General features: G+C 42.0%; 1 protein-coding gene across 1 annotated transcript in view; it reads left to right on the top strand.

Annotated features, from left to right (window-relative positions):
• The first annotated feature begins 3766 nt into the window (after positions 1-3766).
• The window catches only part of STON2 (stonin 2), a 60998-nt gene continuing 44739 nt past the window's right edge, over positions 3767-20025 (top strand). The window contains exons 1-3 of the mRNA XM_009319427.1: positions 3767-3913; positions 4366-4620; positions 10425-10622. Coding sequence (XP_009317702.1) covers positions 3826-3913; positions 4366-4620; positions 10425-10622 — 541 coding nt within the window. The 5' untranslated portion in view covers positions 3767-3825. The remainder of the gene's footprint in view (positions 3914-4365; positions 4621-10424; positions 10623-20025) is intronic.

Here is a 20025-nt window from a genome sequence, read left to right as displayed (position 1 = left end):
AAAGGGAGAAGGATGGTGATATTCCTTTTCATCTGTTGCTAGAGCAGAGCTGTACAAAAAGGCAGATAGGTATGCATGTCACAAGAAGAAATGGCTATAAACTGCAAATTTACATAGATTTGAAATGAGAGAAGGTTTCTAGTTATCAAAGCAGTGTTGTCATTTTAGAATGAACCTTCATCAGTTTTAAAAAGGGATTATGTAATGTGGTTGATCGAAACATTAGGAGGACTAAACAGGCAAGGAGTTTTGTTCCAGCTCCATGATCTCTGTCTGCCCTTTGGAGAACTGGAAATAACTGTCACCCACTTGCCACTCAGATTTACATGTCCCACTGTGAAACTGGAATGTAAAAAAGGGACACCTGAAGCAGAAACTTCAGCTTCTCAGAGTTTTGTTGCCTCGTGGTCAAATCACTGCACTGGACTTGATGGTAAGGATCGTTGGGGTCAGCATGTATAACATCTGCTTTACCTTGTATTTACTGTGTAATAGTAACAAACTTTTGATTCACATTTTTTTACCAAAAATCTGATAAATTAGTTCACTTTTTTTTAACCAGTTCAGCACCAAAAGCTTAATGCACATAACAACACAAATCCAGAAGTAACAAAATCTAAACTGATACAAATCCCATTCATGTAGAGGGGTGTAATGCTGTCCTGGCCTGGGAATAACTTGTTCCAAGAAGTGTGTTTACATCTTCTTTTGCTTGGGCTGTACAGCATAAAATTTTGCTTTAACTGTAGCTTACTTAGAGTGTAGAGGATCCATTTGTTCCCTTATTCCTTGTAGGCTCCAAAATCCGTTTCTCTAGGAATAGCCATGAATGTTTGAGAAGTCTGAAGGACAGGGAGAAAAACTCCAAAATTGGCTTGCAGAGTATTCGCTGCAGTGTTTAAATAGTGGGTGCTGATTGCTTTGCTACAGAGAGGATTCAGGTTTAGCCACAGTGTCAAATGGTTCCTCTGGAGACATGTGCCTCTGTAGTAGTTCTGTAAATTGCAGCATCGTTGTGTTAACTGAATGCACAATGGCATTGGTATTGTGCTGGCTAAGGCTCCTTGGTTCACAGTGGGGTTGGCCAAGGTTTTTTTCTAAGGAGGATTTTGGAAAGTGAAGAGAGGTGAAAAATAATTTGGGGATGAAGCTGTATCTTTTCCACGTAGTCTGCACAGGAGTTAGCTGTATGTGATTCATAATTCTGTACAGGCATTTAGGTCAGTGGGTGGTATTGATGCTTTCTTGTGAAAGCTGAGAGAACGCAAAATTCTGTCTCTTTTTAATATTTTTTTTTCATCCTAACATACGCATCCTCAGAGTGTCTCTATTCTGAGAATCTTTGACATTATGATCTACTCAGGCTGACTTTCGTCTCTTTCAGGCTGCTTGTCTAAAAGTTGTGATAACCCTGATAAGTCAAAACAATCTCCTTTATTTACCAAACTGGGAAGTCTGTAGAAAATTCCAGCCGTGGGGAAGTTGTATAGCTGGAGTATGTGCTTCATGCTGCACTGCATAGTACTCTGATGCTTTTCTGGGCTCATAGCGCTCACTATCCATTTTAAGGTGTTTAAATTTTGCTATCTGGTACTGAGTGGATTTAGGAAAGTATGCCTGTCATGGGGCAGTAGGGTAAAAGAGCAAATCCATCCTAAAATAATAGTATAATTCTCCCCCGTATCTGCACAGCTGAAGCAGTCCATTTTCTTGCCTTCTTTCATGGCTTTTTTCCCTTGACATTTAAAAAAAAAAAAAAAAGGAGCTCTACTGGAGTTTCTGTGCATTAAGGGAAGATAAACTGTTTTCTTTTTTCATTTCCTGCCATTTCATGTTTGGGAAAAGAAGACTTGGTTACAGGTATTTAAACAAGCCCAAAACAAACAGTTTAATTGGTCACACGAGGAAAGGAAGATACCAAGGTCATCCTCTCCTTCCCTCATATGGCATCCAAGTGACCCTAAACATCTGATTATTCTTTTTCTCTTAGCTTGCCTCTATGTTTAGCTTTGTAGTTTCTATTAACAGCACCCAAAATGGATGCTGTGCGAGGCAGGCAAAGGTATCTGCCCACACTGTGTGAAGGCAGACGTCCTGCCATGGGAGTGGAGGGAAAGGGGTTGGGGCTCAAGTGCAGCTGTTCCTCCAGCATTAGGGAACTGGTTGTGTAACAAGGGAAGGATGTGCAGGGTGACTGGCTGTGGGGTGGCCATGGGCTCTGGAAAGTCTACGGGGAGAGGATCAATCTTCTGGCAAATTGCACTTAACCATCAGGATTGTCTCCAGGAATCCTTTTTTGTGTTTGCAGGGAACTGTACATGTTGTGTTCAATGCTGCTTGAAAAGATTCATCTTCAGACAATGAACACGGACCCATGAATTCTCTCTGGGTGTCAGGCTGGTTTGTGACTTCCAAACATTTGAAGTTTTCAGCTCTTTCACACAGCTCTTATTTTCTGACCTGCCTTCAGCAGGCTAATAGCTTCGTGGCCCTGAAGAGAATAATCGTATTGGAAGCCATTTAATGATCTACTCCCTGCAGAAAAAGCTTAAAGAGTGAATGCGTTTAAATATCAGTCTGCTCTTTGGACGTAAATGTTGTTAATGTAAAGAGAAGTCTCAGTGAAGTATCTGTTCTTGTACACCAACATGAAGTTTCACCCCCAAAAAAACTTCAGTTAGGTGAGAGACAGCAGGCCAAGAGATGCCACTTAGAGCTCTTCAAAATAGCCAAGTCTGAGTTTTAGTATTTTCAAGTACTTGAATACCATGGCAACAAGAGCTTCAGTGCTTCAGGTAATTTGGGACAGAATTCACATGCTTCCCTAGGAGGAGGCAATAGTCCTCTGAGTTTTGAATTGGTCTGCAAATCTGAGGCGGTCATGGGTGCTTGTCAAAGAGAATTTGTCTCCCCGGACGTGACCTTCCCAGTTACTAGCCAACAACCAGAGCACTTCGCAGTGCCCCATTCCCTCTAGCAGATTCCCAGATCTATGTGGGGTACATCCTATTGGAGTGCATCCTAATTAAAGTTGCTGCGTCTGTGGAAACATTTGCTAGGCTACAGCAAAATCATACTTAACTCCAGACAAGATCTAAGATGTTGATTTTTAAAATTAAAATGTGAAGTTCCAGTCAAGCAGCAGAGTTGAAAGTGCAGCTAGCTGAGAGGGCATCTCTTCATACCCAGACCATGATGAGAATCATGGGCAACCCATCCCGATCCCAGAACCATCTACATAAATGTTATTCATAATGAGACATGCAGCTTATTGCTTGCTCTTGAGAGGGATCAGACATTGTAAGTAGCAAGATGAGCAAGGGCATGCTGACATCTTGGAATTGGGATTAAGTTACATCATAATCAAAATTTGCTAAACCTGGGAGAATCTCATCACCTGTCTCGCTGGGGTTATGAGAGGCATGGCTCCCTGAGTAAGGAATAAAACATTCTTTTCGGTGATTGTCTGTTTTAACATGAGGATGTTTGAAGACCCTCAGATGCTTTAATCAAGGAGTTGCTCAAGTGTAAGCCCTCCTCTAGACACAGGTGACGTTCCTGTCTCAAAGGTGGCAGTACTTTGACAGTACTGTGCCTCTGTACATAAATTGGTTTAACATTCTGTATTATTAAAATGGTGGCACTCATTTCTCCTATTTAATTTTCCAAAAGACATAATTTACTCCTTTCTTATCTTAACAGCAGCACCTGAAAAGAAAGTGCAAAGGAGGTGTTTCCCTCTATTGGCTCATCTTCACCGTACCTCTCTCCCATTCTGTTTCCTCCTTATGATCCCCAAGTGAAGATGAGTAGCCTGCTGCGAATATGACGTCTCTGACTAGTGTCATTGCCTCCCACCAGTCTGAGTGGGTGTCCTTCACTGATGAGCTGCTCCTCCCTGTTAACCCACGAGGTAAGCTATCTCCGATTTTCTTTGAACCTTGTGAGACTTTCTTTGTTTGAATTATACCATCTACTGTCATATATCTAGCATCACAGAGCTTGTCTTCTAAGTGGAAGCAGTATGTGCGGAGGTTGAATTATCTCCTGCTACCGCTATGTAGAGATATGGGAGAATTTGGGCCAAAAATGTAAAATACTCTTCTAATGTGAGACTTCCTTCGCATAGATCCATTACAGGGTTTGGATCTGTCCTTCGAGATTCAAGGCAGTATCCAACTGACTGTGGAAGAAGTCTCACCTATTATAATCACGTGCAAAACTATGCCCAGCATTAGTCTAAAAACTACATTAGGTGAAGGAAAATTTTCTACCTACATTTAATGGCAAATTTTAGACATTTCAGTAAAAAACAATTAAGTAATGGTGAGTCCTACCAATCTTTCTATTTTGTCTCTATTTTAGGTAGCACTGAGGGGCCTCTGGAGAAATGTTTTTCTTCCTCAGACACCTCCTCAGAAGAGAACCACAATGCAGATGGAGAATTTCAAGACGTCTCCCACACAGAGCTGGAAGATGCAGGTGACCAACCCAAGGTGGATTCTGCTGTGCTTGGGAACCATGTGTGTCCCAGCGCTGATCTGTCATCATCCATCAGTGCTTGGGTTCAGTTTGAAGATGCACCGTGGACCAGTGCTCCGTCGACCCACTCCCAAGCAGGTGAGGCAAATGCATGAAAAGGTCCGTTCCAGTAACATAACAGAATACAGTTAGAGGGTACAGGATTTTTTCCTTGTGCTTTGATTTCTCAAAGGTTGAACTTTGACTAGTTCATACTGTATTTTAACACAATTAATGTTATCAGAGTTTCAAAAAGGGCTCATAATTTCGTGCTGGGTTGAAGCAGTATTTTCTTTTTTGTAAAAAAAAATGAAAGGCTTCTGTGATGCATTCCACCTATGTCTTGACCCTGGAGACTGCCAAAATGCATTCACAGGGAAACAGCATAGTGGTGTTTTCAGTAGTGACATTTCTTATGTACAGGTATGAACAGCCATCTAAAAACTGAGTTGTGTTTGCCTCTGTAATCTGGAACTGAAAGAATGGTGATCACTGTCCTCTGTGGTCATACTCTTTATCTGCTTATAGTCCCCATATGGTTTTTGCCAGAAGCTTAGTGAGACCAACTACTAGTGTGCCAGTGCCCATCGGTACTTTCTGGTGTCTTTTGATCCTATGATTTAGCAGCTGGAGAATTACAAAGACAACCAAAGCTGACAGTAATTCCAGGACTGCATGCACTTTTCTTCAAATGTAAAAGTTCTTTCTGATGTACTTTAAACGTGCATTCAAAGCCTCTGGCTTGCCTTCTCAGCTTATGCTAACTGACATGGCTATATGAGCTTCTAGCTTTTCTGTACGAACAGACTTCTGTCCCTCCTCGCAGGAGGCTGTGGAGTAATTGCCCAAGAAAACATTAGTTTACTCTTTCATGTTTAAATTGAGATTCTCTCTTAATAATGCCATTTCATTACTGCTAGTTATTAAAGCAGTCTAAAGAGTTATAGCTTTACTCTGCTCACTGCAGAGTATTTACGAGCTAGTCCCACTCCTGTTCTGGACCCTGTATTATAAATGGCCAGATCAGTGCAGCTGACAGCCTCTAAAGGGAAGGTCGAGGGGCAGAAGAGATGGCGGCTCTTTGTCTCTGGCCCTCTACTCTGAGGGGCGTTTGACAGCAAGAGGTAGGATAAACTTCAGCCTTGTTGTTCTCAATTAATCTGCAGGTCACGTCTTTTTTCTATGGGTGGCAGCAAAGCTGGAGACCTTGTGTTATAACCACGATACGCTGATACGCTCAGTGGAAAGCCCGTGGTAACAGCAATTATTCGTTTCCAGTAGCAAACAGCCCGCATAAGAACAATAGCGAATAGCCAGATGGGGGGGAAGAGTATAAAGGCCAAGCAGGGACAGACGGATCCGTGTGAGAAAGATGGAGACGTCTGAAATCTGTTTCCTGTGCAGACAGCTGTGAAGAGCAATGTCCTGAAGGCTCAGCACCCCTAGCCGCGTTCCTGTTGGGGCTCCAGTGCTGTTAGGAAATTGTCTGTCTGTCTGTCCACGCTGAAGCAGCTGCACAGCTGACTAGATAATTACCCAGGCTGACGGCCAGGCTGCCTGGAAACACATTTTGAAAAGGGCTTGCAAAGTGGCATTTCCAGAGTGCCGTGAGAGCGGAGAGGATGGGCCCTAGGACAGAGAGGATGCTGTCTTACTCAGACCTTAGGATGTCGTGGTTTAACCCCAGTCAGCAACTGCTGGGGGAGAGAATCGGAAAAGCAAAAGTAAGAAAACTCATGGGTTGAGATAAGAGCAGTTTCATACTTGAAATATAATAATAATTAATAATAATAATAAATTGTAATGGAAAGTAAAACAAGAGAGAGAGAGAGAAAAACAAAAAAAAAAAACAGGGAAATAAAAAAAATTATGCAACCGGTCACCACCCGCTGACCGACGCCCAGTCAGTCCCTGAGCAGCAATTGCTGCCCCCCGGCCAGCTTTCCCCCAGTTTATGTACTGAGCGTGACATCACATGGTATGGAATATCCCTTTGGCCAGTTTGGGTCAGCTGTCCCGGCTGTGCCCCCTCCCGGCTTCTTGTGCACCTCCTCGCTTGCAGAGTATGGGAAGCTGAAAAGTCCTTGACTTAGTATAAACACTGCTTAGCAACAACTAAAACATCAGTGTGTTATCGCATTATTCTCATGCTAAATCCAAAACACAGCACTGTACCAGCTACTAGGAAGAAAATTAACTCTAGCCCAGCCGAAACCAGGACACAGGTTCCCCCAAAAGCAAATCTTTGTCCGAAAGCGCCCACAGTCTAAAAAAAACAGTAATTTAAGGACAACTGCCATGTAGTGCTTATCCTATAGGAAATAAGTTTAAAAGAAAACCAAGGCTAATGCTGGACCCTTGTTGTCCTGGGAGAAGTGGAGACATTATTCGGGGAGCAGAAATTAGGGGGACTGATAGCAAGAAACAGGGCTGAAAACACAGGCAGAGAATTTGGAAGGTGAGAAGAAAGGTCAAAACCTGAGGTACAGCAATGAAAAGCACCCATTGTGAGCCATAGTGGAAATTATCTTTAATTAGAACATTCTTGTAAACCCTTCATTCTACCAGATTCAGGCAGAGTAAATGCTAAGCAAAATCTTTCTTTCAAAATATTTCTGCTTTTCAGGTTTATGCATAGATAACTGACAGCTGCCAAAGCATGTGGATTTCTCCCTGGGAAGCAGTAAGTCTTGAGCAAGGCCACAGAAATATTTAGTCACAGAAATGATGCATTGTGGTGCCTTCTTCCTCATTTTCCTTTTGCTAGGAAAAGAAGAAATTTGATTTTTCTCATAGTTACTATCAGGCTAGTCAAACTCGTCAAACTGATACTGCAAAAGTGAAAAATGAGATTTTGAGGCTCACCCAAATGTTCCTATCACAAATGTTACATAATCTGTAAATGATCACAGCCAGCCAGTGACATAATATTTGCATTTGTTACATAATGGGCCTCCAGCTCGCAGTCTCATATTCTGTCGGTGTTAGCTGCGCTCTTGAATTCAATGAGCTATTCAGCAAAGCACCAAAATTAGAGCAAGGCAAGATCTGTTACATCATCTGTTCCACACACACACCCCCCACACCCCACCCCCCCGCTTCTTCCCAAGAGCTTTGTCTGGTTTTAAATGGCTGAAGTAACTTGGACTCCTACCATGTCCCTTGCGAGGCTATCCCACAGTAAGGCAAATCTCAATTTAACCATTTTGTGCTGTTCTGTCTGAAAATAGGAAGTACGTGCAACACAGTATCAGCGGCTGAAAACTAGACCAGCTGTGATGCTGTCCTAAAATCAGAAAAATCTGAGGTCCTATGTGATAGGAAAGGAAATGATGCTAACAAGGTTGATTGTAATACAGTGTAGGGATCAAGGAACGGGTCCTCAAAACATCAGAGAGGAATGAATGCTTAAAAGTAAATCTGCATATTAATAGCCAATCCACTGTATTAGGAAGAAACACTTCAAGAAAAGTAAAATGCATGTGGAAGGAAACATTTTTCAGTTTGGAAAACAATGATTTGATTTTCAGTACCCTATGCATGCTACAGGATTTGCATGTTAGGGACAGTTCTGGCACTGGTCTTTCAACATGAACAGATTTCTGAGAAATTCCTGCGGCTGAAAGGCCATGACTCTGCATCTATTGACATTAGAGACCAAATTTCTAGGGAGAAAACCCTACCTCATTTAGGAATTTGGTTTCAGCACTTCCAGGAATCTGGAGAGCAGCAGGAGCATCTGAAGAGGGACTTAAACATGTGTAGATGTTTACTTTTGCTTCTCTTGCATTTTTGAGATTGATGGATAGTTGTTTGGCTCAGCATAGGGGAAAATGCATTTTTACTAGTTCCAAGGGTTAGTGTTGGAGAACCTAGAACAGTCATAGATGGAAGTTGACTGTAGCAAGATTTTAAAGAACATCTGTTGCAGAAAAAGCTATCTGTGGTTATAGTTTTCCAAAGTACAAGTCTCTTTAGAAAAAAAAAAAATTCTTCCAAAGTGGCACAACTTATCTGGAATAAAATTAATTTGCCCTTATATAGAAGTATTCCGCAACACTATTCCAGTCAGTCTCCCTCTTAGACAAAAATTGTTTTTGGAAAGCACAAAACAAGTTGACAGTATATGAGTTATTAAATCTTATGTGTTTCTAAATTAGCTGATGTTTTTCATATTGCTGTGACAGACTTTAAACAAAAAAAGAAACACTGCAAATCTAAGATCTTTTTTATAAAATAATTCCACAATTTCTAGAATTCCAGATATAAAATACACTTAAAATCTTGGCTCTTGCTACTGGTTCATGTATGGAGCTCAGCTTTTCAGCTTGTCCTCTGTGTCCAAATAAAGCATTCTGTCAAAGCAATTTCAGGTGAAGTTTTAAGGGTGGCTTTTCAGATGCCTCATGCCATGTTTAACAAAAGGGCTGAGAGAGGGACTGACAGATTATAATCATACAGTTGTCATCCTTTCTCTACAGGCATCGAGCAGAACACAGTGCAGAATTACTGGAGGGAGAAGTGGGGTGTTTTGGTCATGTCACTCTAACCACAACAACTGTCAGCGTGTGCGATAAGGAGACAGATCTCCTGACTTTCAGCTCCTCATCCTTAGGGATGACTCTACTCAGAAGCAGCTCGGTACATAGGCTCACAGCTGTACAAATATAGATATATTAGTGCCTGCTTACCTGAGGGTAACAGTGCAGCTGTATAAAACAAATTTGTACTTCTCAACTGGCAAGGGCAGGGAGCACTGTTTGGATATTCCCTCTGTGCAAACAGCAAGGTTTCCATAATGAGGTGGTGTCCCATCACACCACTTGGATGGTGGAGAGAGAGATAGGTCCTCTTTAACATTAATTTGCCATTTTCTTCCTAAGTGTCTGTCAACCTAATAAGGGTTGTTTATGTATCACATGCTGAGAAGAGAACCTCCGTGTCAGTAGTTGTTCTGTAACTGCAAGGTTTGGGTTGCATTGAGATCTTTGTTGGTTTAAAAGATAAACATAGATGTACTACTAACTTAGAAAATAGTTATGTTGACATTAAATTAGAATTAGTCTATACCAGTACACCTTTCCTTAGTTCAGGAAGATTTTTTTACCACATCTTTTTTTTTTTTTTTATTTCCTCACTAGAGTCACCCATTGTTCCTAATATTCGAGTGATATTGTGGGCAAAGAGTATACGATACAAATTCGTAGCAGTGGATGTATAAGACTGTGTTCTGAACTCTGGATGATGGTTAGGCAGGACTTAACTGTTTGACATGCAAGTCTGGCAAGCGAGTAGAACAGGATTTCTGGCCTACACTGAGCAGAAATGTTATGCGGTTTATTCACACTGGGGCTCTCCATCCTGCATGTTCAGAAACAAAAGCCATTTCTAATGCACACCAGTAGGTCAATTTCAGTTTGTTTTTATACTCCTCCTCCCATGTGGAGCATTCCTGAGATGACGACTACATTTGAGTGGGTGTCACAGATGGGGAATGCTTAATTAAATATAATAAATATAATAAAACCACTTTATAAAAATCTGTGGTACTATAAAAACTCCACTGTGTTGCACCACACAGATATTCAGATCTTGTCAGCAGTGGCAGAAACACGAAATCTTCCGTTCTGAAAAGTCACAGCTTCTGCAGTACTTGAACAACAAGAAAACATACAGCTGCCAGCAGTATGGGATCTAAGGCAAACAGCTGAGTAGTGCTGTTTGCCAGGCACTAGTTAAGTTGCTGCGTGTTTGTTGTAAAATAACTGTGTTGCTGTGGATGTTGAAATTTATATTTACAGAGTCTCAGTACACTGATACAGCGTGTCTTTGGAATACTTGTGATCTTCTGGAAGACTGACCTGCCAGTCTCTAACCAATACCTGTTGGTTTTCTGCATCCAGTGTCTCCATCAAAAGCACCCAGCTGGACTTCCCCCTCCTCCAACTCTTCTGAGAGGCAAGCCCATGCCTCAGAGAGCAGCTGGACAACCAACTCAGAGGACACCAGCAGCCCAAGCATTGCTCCCTCCTACACAGATCTGCAGTCAATTAATACTGAGGACTTGACCAGTGGTGGAACGTCTGCAGCAGATTCAGCTGGTAAGAGGGAAGCCTTTAAGCTTCCATCTCAATCTTCTTGATGCTACTTAAACTCACTGCTCAGAAGTGAGCTACAGGGAGCGGATCCAAAGCAGAACAAACTCAAGGATTAGGCAGACTAACACTTTGTTCTAGTCCGATTCCCAAAAAATCACACCTGGATTTGACACACCCCTGATATGTGCAGGCTCCTAGAGTAAGAGCCAAATGCAACTATGCACCTGTTGGTGGACTTGTCCGAGTAAAATGTTGGAGCATTTCTGGTGTTTCGCATACCACATCAGCTTAAGCTGATCTAGGAGCTAGTTCTCAGTATATTGTGGGAGAAGCTGGATGCCCTTCCTGAACTTCCGTGCAGAAATTTTCTTAACTCGCCAGCATATTCAGCTGAGGCAGGTCTAGCTCTGCATGCCTCTCTCTGTTTCAGTGAGTGCCAAGACACAGATCCAGGCTGCTGGATGCGTTCTTTGCACTGTGCTTTGCGCTGTTACTGTAAACTAATGCAGAGAGAGTGTAGGAGATGACAGAGGGTGGTTCAGTAGCAGATTTTGATCATTTAAGGATCCTTTATCTGACCTTGTGGGGATCTACTCAGATGGCATCCTGACTGTGGAAAAATGTGCTGCATGGCATTGTAGCTCGTTGCTCCTCAGTGGTACTCTAGATAATCTCTGAAGCAGGAGAAATAAAGCAGAGTGGTACCACCCATGTCATGCAGAGTTGGGATGCTGAGAACTCCTGAATGACAAAGCAGACTTCCACAGAGCATAAAAAGAGCTGGCATGTCAGGACACAAAAAGGAAAAAAATACACAGCTCCAGGAGGAAGCACCTGCAGTATGTTGGAAGCTGTTCACCCCAAGCTGAGGAAGGTCAGTAGCTACCCAATTTGGTGATGAAAATTGATTCACTGGTGTCGTGATAGCTCAGACACGTGAGGTACTTAATGTGTTTTCTCTCAGGTGGTGAATCATAGAATCATAGAATCATAGAATCATTAAAGGTTGGAAGAGATCTCTGCCTCCCTCCGCTACAGCCGACAGGCTCAGGCACTCCCTGCAGCCAGAGACCTGGACAGCTGAGTGTTTGCGCGAGGCCTCTGTCTGGCTCGCTACATTCCTTCTGGCAACGGCTTTTGGTCGAGTAGACACCATGGCCGGTCCTCTTCTGGGGAGGGCGACGACTACCAGTTGAGTCAATGTAACAATATGTGTGATAATAAGATCTGTTTTGGGAGAATGGACTTCCTGAGAACCACTGAGGTCATATGTCCCTTCCATAAGCAACATATACATACATCACCTGAAAAGAGTGTTATTTAATGGTTCAGTGAAACTGGGTTGGACATCAAGGCAGGTTCATAAGCAGCAGCATGGTGGGTACTGGCTGGGTGCTTAAGACAAAGGATTTGTGGTAAAGTAGTATTTACTTTGGATAAGTAAGGACCTTTCTTTCTTCAAATAATACAGTTACCACAAGTCTGTCTGAGCGTTTTTATTTTAGAATACTCTGCTTGTCTGTACCTCCAGGTTTGGAAACCACTGGTAGAAAGGTAGAATAGGCAACCTGGCATCGTGTGCCAGCTGTTTGGATGCCAGCGTGGGCATCAGTTCTGTTCTGATGAGCTCATGTGTATTAGGGTGAAGTGTAAGAGTTTTCATCTGGAGTATGTGCTGGATATTGCTGTTTTGTTGATTTGGTATAGGTTGCCAAAGGGTGGCTGTTGTCACTGGGACTGTATCCATGTGAGCAAGGGAAATGAGGGATGCCCAGTTCATATATAACTTTGCATCATATAGAGGAAATGAAAGGCAAAAGTGCTGCTGTATATCACTGGCATACATATGGAATTATTTGCTATATATGGCCAAAAAAGAAGTTGATACTTCAGTAAAAGCTTTGTATGCAATCTTCTTACTCTTCTTTCTTTCCCAGTCAGTCACAAACTGACACATTTATTAGCAAAACAGGTACAAAAAATCATTCCAATCACCTATAAATTTTTAAAAGTAAAAAAGTAGGTAATATAGGCAAGGCTGTGTTATTAGCTAAAGCACAGATATACTACCTTAGTGGTACTGGAATTTGGAGTAAGAAGTACATTGAGTCTTCCTACTACCAGGTATGGAGGTTGCAAAAGGGCAGCATGAACAAAGCACATCTGTTTGTTCCCGTTCATGGGATGGCTCACAGCCCACTCCCCGAGGTGCCTGCTGGCATCAGGCAAGGTTTGTGGAGGTGAGGAAGCTGAGAACCTGGTGGCCATAGAACAGCAGTTCTGGCTGCTTTTCTGTTGTGTGCCTTCATCCCACCCCCACAGCACGTAAGTGGACAAAAATGCATGATCACTTTCTTCTCTCCTTCCTCTCTGCCCCTCTCCAGAAATTCAGTTATTCAAACCTGACTTGATTCAAGCATTTGATTTGCATTTCTCTTCTCAAAAGACCGGCTGCCTCAGTCTGTAGTGGAGTTTGAAGGCTCCATCAAGACAATGAAATAACATTTATTTTTCCATGAAGGAAAAGAGAGGAATCCTCATGCTCTATGTGATGGTGAAGTCATGTTTACTGTTAGCCCATATGTTGACTCCAATGTCAAGCTTGATGGAGGAAAAAAAAAATTAGATTCAGTTCACTGCTAAAAAACCCAATTAAAATAAGAAATCAGTTTTTCATCTAGTGATGGTAAAGAATCGGGTCTGTAAGAGTAGCTCGGGTTTAGTATTGTTTCAAGTGAGAAAAACCTGTTGGTGAGAAAAGCATGAAAAATTGTACTTAGTGGTCAGACGCTGAGTAAAAGAACTATTTTAGCCATGATGAATTTTTATTGCCTGAACAGCATAGAAGAGAATCCAGGATGCTCTGTTCCGTAATTTCACTGCTTGTCTTGAATTTATCCTGCATGCAAAATGCTTAAGCATCAACTGCCTGTCAAAGTTCGGGACATGGGATTTTGTGTGGGAGCAGATGAAAGCCTGAGGTAGGTCTGACTGCAGGCATATGCAGAGCCGAGTCCCAGCAGTGAGAATGCACGTCTTGGTGTCCAGGGCTGGTAGGCTCCAAGCAGGTGAAATTGGCCGGGAATCAACTTTCTCACAACTGAGACAAGATTTGAGTGTAAAACAATTCTGTGGTCTTGAGCTTTATCTAGTGCATGTGTTTATGTAGGATATGACCTAGGAAGAAACCTGAGAAAGGTGGTAGAAACCTGAATGATCCCAACCTGAGAGTTTACCCTCACTATGGGGGAGACTGCAGAAAGCCTCCTGACTGATGGAGTCGGGATAAGCTCAGTGACGTCCTGTAAAGGCAGCAGAGTTCACAGCGGTGACAGTAAATATTGCACGAGCAGAGCTGAAGAAGATTTGCTTTTCAATTGAACTGCAGCTAGAAGATGCTTTATTGCCTGTGCTGATATGAACTCTGGCACCAAGAAGCCTTTTATATTATCTTCATCTTTGGCAGCATGGGGGACTATTTTAGCCTGCAGCAGCTAGCAAATAAATTTGGGTCAAGTGGTAGCAGACTGCCCGTTTAGCGTGGGCATGTTTATATGGTTGTAACAACAAGCACTTTACAACAGCTGGGGTTTCACAGTGTGTGTGAAGCTGTATTTGGTGCTGGTGAAGTGGCCCGTTGCCTCAGAGCTTCCTACCATACATTGCCGTGTTGCTCAGCTTGGATCAACGAGCATGGAAAGAAGCAGGAACTTCTGGCATTTCTGCTGTACTCTGCAAGATAAGTAACACAGGACATCTCTGTTACTGATACAATACCAGTATTTATTCATTCTGAATCAGATGCCTGTCTCAGCTTTCAAAAAAGGCCAAATATCTACATGTCAGAGGAGTAAGGGAGAGGCTTTCTTGTAGCTATGATTGTAGAAGCACTGGGACCTTTTCTGAGGTTGTGCACAAATACCTCACAGCTTGATTTGGATTTCTGGTTTTCATCATTCATCTCTAAAATCATTTTTATTTATATATATTAAAGTCAAATAGACTTGTATACAAAATTAAAATAATTATATATATTATCAATACATATATAATAAAATAGATAAATTTGCATAGATCATAAACTATATATTCTATTACAAATTTAATAGACTATATAATAAAATCTATATTATATAATAATGCTCTGTGTGTGTGTATATATACAAAAAGCTGATTAGCCTTGTAGACACAAGTTCCCTGATAGCTATTTTAGGTGTGTTGTTGCTAGTTCTGTTGTTGTTTCTGTTGTGGTTTGTATCTTAGGAGAGCTGCAGCTATGCCACGTTTGATGTTGACAGTTCAGTTTGCTGACCAGTTGTTCTGTTTGGCGTTCTCCTGAAGCTCTGGGACTACTGGGATACTGAGGAAATCGCTATGTTGTTATTTTCTGAAAACATCTGCATGTTTGGAGATAGAAGCTTGCATGTGTGACCCCTAACTGCTCAAAATCCAGAAAGTTAATAAATAGCACAAGGAATTAATTCTGAGAATGTTGTTCTTTTCAAAGTAAATTGCATGGTTTAAGGGGGTTCTGCTGCTTCTATTTTAAAACTTGGAGATGACAATTCTGGCAAGCTCAGCTCCAGCTATTTCTTGAAGGTAATGGAGGGCAAGTACTAACTTTTCAAACCTTTTCTCGATGCTTTTCTGCAGTAGTTCTCTAACAAATATTTTTTTCTGTAACTGTAGCCAGCTAGATACTGAGTCCTGATATGATGATTGCAAGAATGGTGTTCTGTAGGTTTCAAACATACAACTTTGAAGAGATTATACAGCTGTGCAATGTGTTTGCACTGAATGCCAGAAACAGGCTACAAGCTCTGAAGATATTCCATGTTAATTACCAGAGCAAGGGGGAAAATAGCACATGCTGATGGTTACCACCTTCCACCCAGAACTCCACTTCAGTTATGCTGTGTAACTATTAACCAACTCGTTCTGGTGTCCCAGTCCCAGACACATCAAAAAATTTGTATGTGAGAGCCTGCCAAAGCCAGCTGGAGAGACTGCAGAGAGGAACACCGAACCCTTGCTTCAAGGAGGAGGGGACTCCAGAATACCGTGAGCAAATAGCACCTAAAATGTGTTCTTGCACAACTCCAACCTGTAAGGGCTAAATTCAGCACCAGAGGCAGGGCTTTTTTTTCTTCCTCGTGTCCGATACCAGCCACCCATTAGCAATTTAGGAGTTTCAGTCCCAGTTGTAGTCCCATATTTTTCTCAAGGCATTTCTAACTTCTTTAAGAGTAATGCATTGGTAGGGCAGAGCTGGGAAGCTAAGTCTAGATAATTCATAGCAGTAGAAAAGTTTTGATCCCAAATCAGACCTGTGTACTGGAAATCAGCTCCTCTTCAGCACTTCATGGCTGCTTTAAGGAATCCACAGTATCCCTTAGAGTGACCTCTGCAGAAGTGTTGGATCCTCATCCCTGTTTTGCAGTGGGGGAGCCTGCAGCTCAGTTGTGCAGGCTGGACCTAGGTGAAGTAAAAATGGTCTTTGCTGTATAGTCTGGCAGTCTTGCTCTCTGAAGCAGCTGAAGATTGCAGGTATAAGCAGTGGAACAGAGTCACTGTCTTAGTCCCTCCTTATGGCAGGAAAGAAAGGCACAGAAAATCTGACAGGAAGAAGGGGAAATTGTAGAATGAGGAAAGAACAGGTACAACAATAAGCAAAAGTTTATTTCTATCTATTCAGTAGAGAGAATTACAAAATAAGCTTGGTCTGTAGTCATCTGATTCATAGACTTTAAGGTCAAAAGGGAAGACTGTGATACCATTATCATCTAATCTGGCCTCCTGCATGTCTCAGGCCAAAGAACCTCACCCTGTCATTTCTGCACCAAACCCATAACTTCAGTTTGAGATATAGCATATCCTGAGCAAATATCTCCATAACATTTTTCTGATAAACATCAACAGCAGCAAAGTTTGCCCCTATTCAGCCATCTCCAACCCTTCAAAACTTCATTTTTAAAAAGGACTGTCCCAGTGATAAAGCTTAAAGCAGAATTGAGATGTTGCTGAGCTCAGCTCTGCCAGCTCTTGTGTCCTCAATTAGGAGGGGCTGGGCCTGGGGCTAAATGTAGTCTCCTAACCTCAAAAGGTTCAATATCTGCCTCATCTATGCCCCAGAAAATAACACTGATTAGTTATCTTTTCTTTGCGAGGCAGGGCGATAGAGGAGCGGTTGAAGCTGCTGTAGGACTATCAGATTCTTGCTTTTTCTTCAGGAACGATGAGGAATTTCAGGATGCAGGAGGAGGGGATATAACATTGCTTTCATGGCAAGAAAGGAGTTAGAAGAAAGCGCAAAAGGGTCTGCTCCTAGTAATTCCTACTAGGCTGAGTCTTATCCTGCTTACTCCTGTGAATTAACCAGGCCTCCCTTGCTCCTCCACATTCTGAGAACACCAGGTCTAAGACAGGGAAGAGGCAAAGTGTGACGGGAGAAAATGGTAACATGAAAGAACTGGGTCTGATTTTCATTATTACTTAGAAATGTTTTAATTAAAAACATTTTTATTTAAAAAAAAAAAGTAAAAAAAATGTAGTAATTTTGCTGTTTAATGGAGTGTTTTCTTGCCTGCATGCCAGCATAGAATCAGTTCTGGTCTCATCCATACCATTGGCCCTGTGCTACAAACAGCTAAAGGAGCATTTCTTAGTTCAGGTGCTGAGTTTTCTCCTCATGGCTATTCTGAAGCGCAGGCTACAGTAACTGTGGATTTGTAGCAGGGTTATACTTTGCTATAAAAGAGCTAAGTGCTGAGTCTACATGGTGTTCTTGATGAATTTTATTCTTTCCACACCTATTCATTGATGGTTTTATATAGTCAGATCAGCTGAAAGGAAAGCGGACAGAATTCCAGCCCCAGTCATGGGACTGACCTGCTGATCTCCCTTTATGTGGGCAACATCCCAAGAGAATAGATGTGGGTAGATGCTTTGTAGTTTATTTCATGCCAGCGAGGCAGACTAGGTGGTACGAAGCCCTCTATTTGTGTTTGTAAGGCTGTAATTCCCCAGCCACGGTGTTTACATTGGCTCCAGTTGCTCTCTAATGCAGTGCAGAAAGCCACATGCCTATGTGATAAGCCAGAGTTCAGTAGGAGATTTTGCAGCTGGGCAGGACGTTTCAATTTGAAGCTGAACTGGAGATGGAATACTTAAGTGCTGCGGCTATCTGTGATTGCTGTGTTGAAAGAGGAAATACTAGGTTTGTTTGGAGCAATTCTGCAGGATGCTAAATAGCTTCTGAACTTAAAGCCTCTGGGAGGGAAAAGCATCAGTGCTTTTCCACATCCAGCTCTTTGGAAGTGGAAAACATCAGTGGCAGTCTTCAGCGACGTTATCTCGCCTTTTGCATTCAGTTCCTGGCAGCATGCTATTGTACCACTGACAGGAGGTGAAAATGGCATTACAGCAGTACAGCAGTGGTGCAGCACTGTCCCAACTTTGTGCTGCACAGTGACGTAGCCAGTCCCTCACGGAGCTGGCTGCACCCCAAGGAACCCAATTCTGCAGCTCTCAGACAGCAGCGGGGTTCACTGCGTGGAGAAATCACCCACCTGAGAACTCACATTTTCCACCGTTAATTCTACATGGCAGAGAAGTAAGCAAGGTTTCAGGAGTAGTACTATTTAACAGGAGCTGTAAATCATTTCACGTGCCCTTAATTAGAGATCCCAGTTCTGTGTGGAATTTCCTGTCTGAATACGAAAAGGCTGAATAGAAGTGGCAGTGTAAAACAGCAGGTGAAAAGGCTGGCAGGAGCAGACAGCAAGTAAGAATGAGAAATTTCATGATGCCCAAATGCATGGATTTGCTTATATCTTCCTTACTGTAATATCATCTGAAACCTAAGAAAGGCTCAGGGGATCACTGGACCACGCAGCACAGGATTTGGAAAAGTGCTGATGAACGCCTTTAAAGGGATCGGTTATAGAGTCGCCTTCTCAAAGAACAGTGTGGGATAAAATGGGAAGCAGGTTTGTTAAAAACAAGAAGAATGTAGGAATCACTTAAGCAAAACCTGTAGCTTCTATGGTGACAATTTATTCTTTTGTGTGCGCTTAGAAACTTTTTGTGATTATTTTTATGTCCATTTTTATCGGAACTTCTGCCTCCCTTATTCTTTTATTTGGCCCCAATGTTAGGGAAAAGATGTAACACTTTCTGCTCTTTCAAGACAGAAATGAACAGAGTTGGATGAGAGTACTGTAGGGAGATTGCTGATGTATGCCTTTACTTCAACATCTCCATTTTCTAGCTGATCTACCCTTGATCAAACCAAATAATGCTGGAACACAGATATGACATGAATCTTGCATAATGAGATTGTTCATCAGTTATTAGAAGCAATTTGGTCTTAATTGTCCTTATATTTGACAGATGAGACCAAAATCCTCTGCCTAATCTTAGAACAGATATAAACTGATATTTGCATTATGACCGTGTTCTTTACACCAGAGGAAGAGGAGACTTCATGCTACTTTCTTCATTCTGATCTTGGTTACTGAGAGTGATCCTGGATTTTGGATTTTTTTGCCAGCCCAATTTACTTGTCATAAACTTCCTAATGATATTGCACTAAATCTCATGGAAACCGATTTGAACTAACCACTTAAGATTTTATTTTTATAAAAACTTTTTCAAATGCTCAGCACCTATCATGAAGGAGTCCAGATCTGGGTTTGGCACCTAAAACTGCTTCCAAAATACTCGGGTCCCAGCTATTCCTGTTATGGTGCAGCAAGATTTTCAAATAGCTGCAGCTCTGTGTGCTCCTCTCCAAATCTAGCCATTTAGTTTAGCGCCTAGAAGGAGAGTAGAGATCATTTCAACATACGTCCTGTAGCTCTGTGTCCTCGTGCACATTACAGGCTTTGTAGAAATTATGCCATTTAAGTGCAGACTTTAGTCACCAATTTATTGAAGCTGGTGTATTTTCACATGTAGACATTTCAGAGATCTTTAAACATGATTCACTTAAGATCATAGGAATGGAAGCTATTTCCCAGCATGCTGGTGTAAAGGTATCCGTGACCATTTCCTATCCACGTGTTCCTGTGCCAATATTGTCTTTCAAATTGTTTTTTGCCCTCTCCAGTGTAAGCCCTTTAATATATTTATACAGTGTAATTATATCCCTCTCCTTTCTCATTTGCTAAACTGAATGAGACAAGGTCTTTAGTATTCTGGTTCTCCATTCTCCTCCTCATCCTAGCAAGCCCTTCTCTGCTCGTGTTCCTGTTTGAATTAATCTTTCTTGGATGCGATGACCAAAACTGTGCACAGACTGAGGTCTCACCATAGCCTGATATCAAGATATTACTGTTTCCCCATCTTCTGGAATTCTCTCCTTGGTACATCCCAGGATCTTACTTCTTTTTGTACTAGTGCATCA

This window comes from Pygoscelis adeliae, unplaced genomic scaffold (assembly GCF_000699105.1).
Source record: "Pygoscelis adeliae isolate BGI_AS28 unplaced genomic scaffold, ASM69910v1 Scaffold71, whole genome shotgun sequence".
Taxonomy (NCBI): domain Eukaryota; kingdom Metazoa; phylum Chordata; class Aves; order Sphenisciformes; family Spheniscidae; genus Pygoscelis; species Pygoscelis adeliae.
This window is presented reverse-complemented; position numbering and strand designations above follow the sequence as displayed.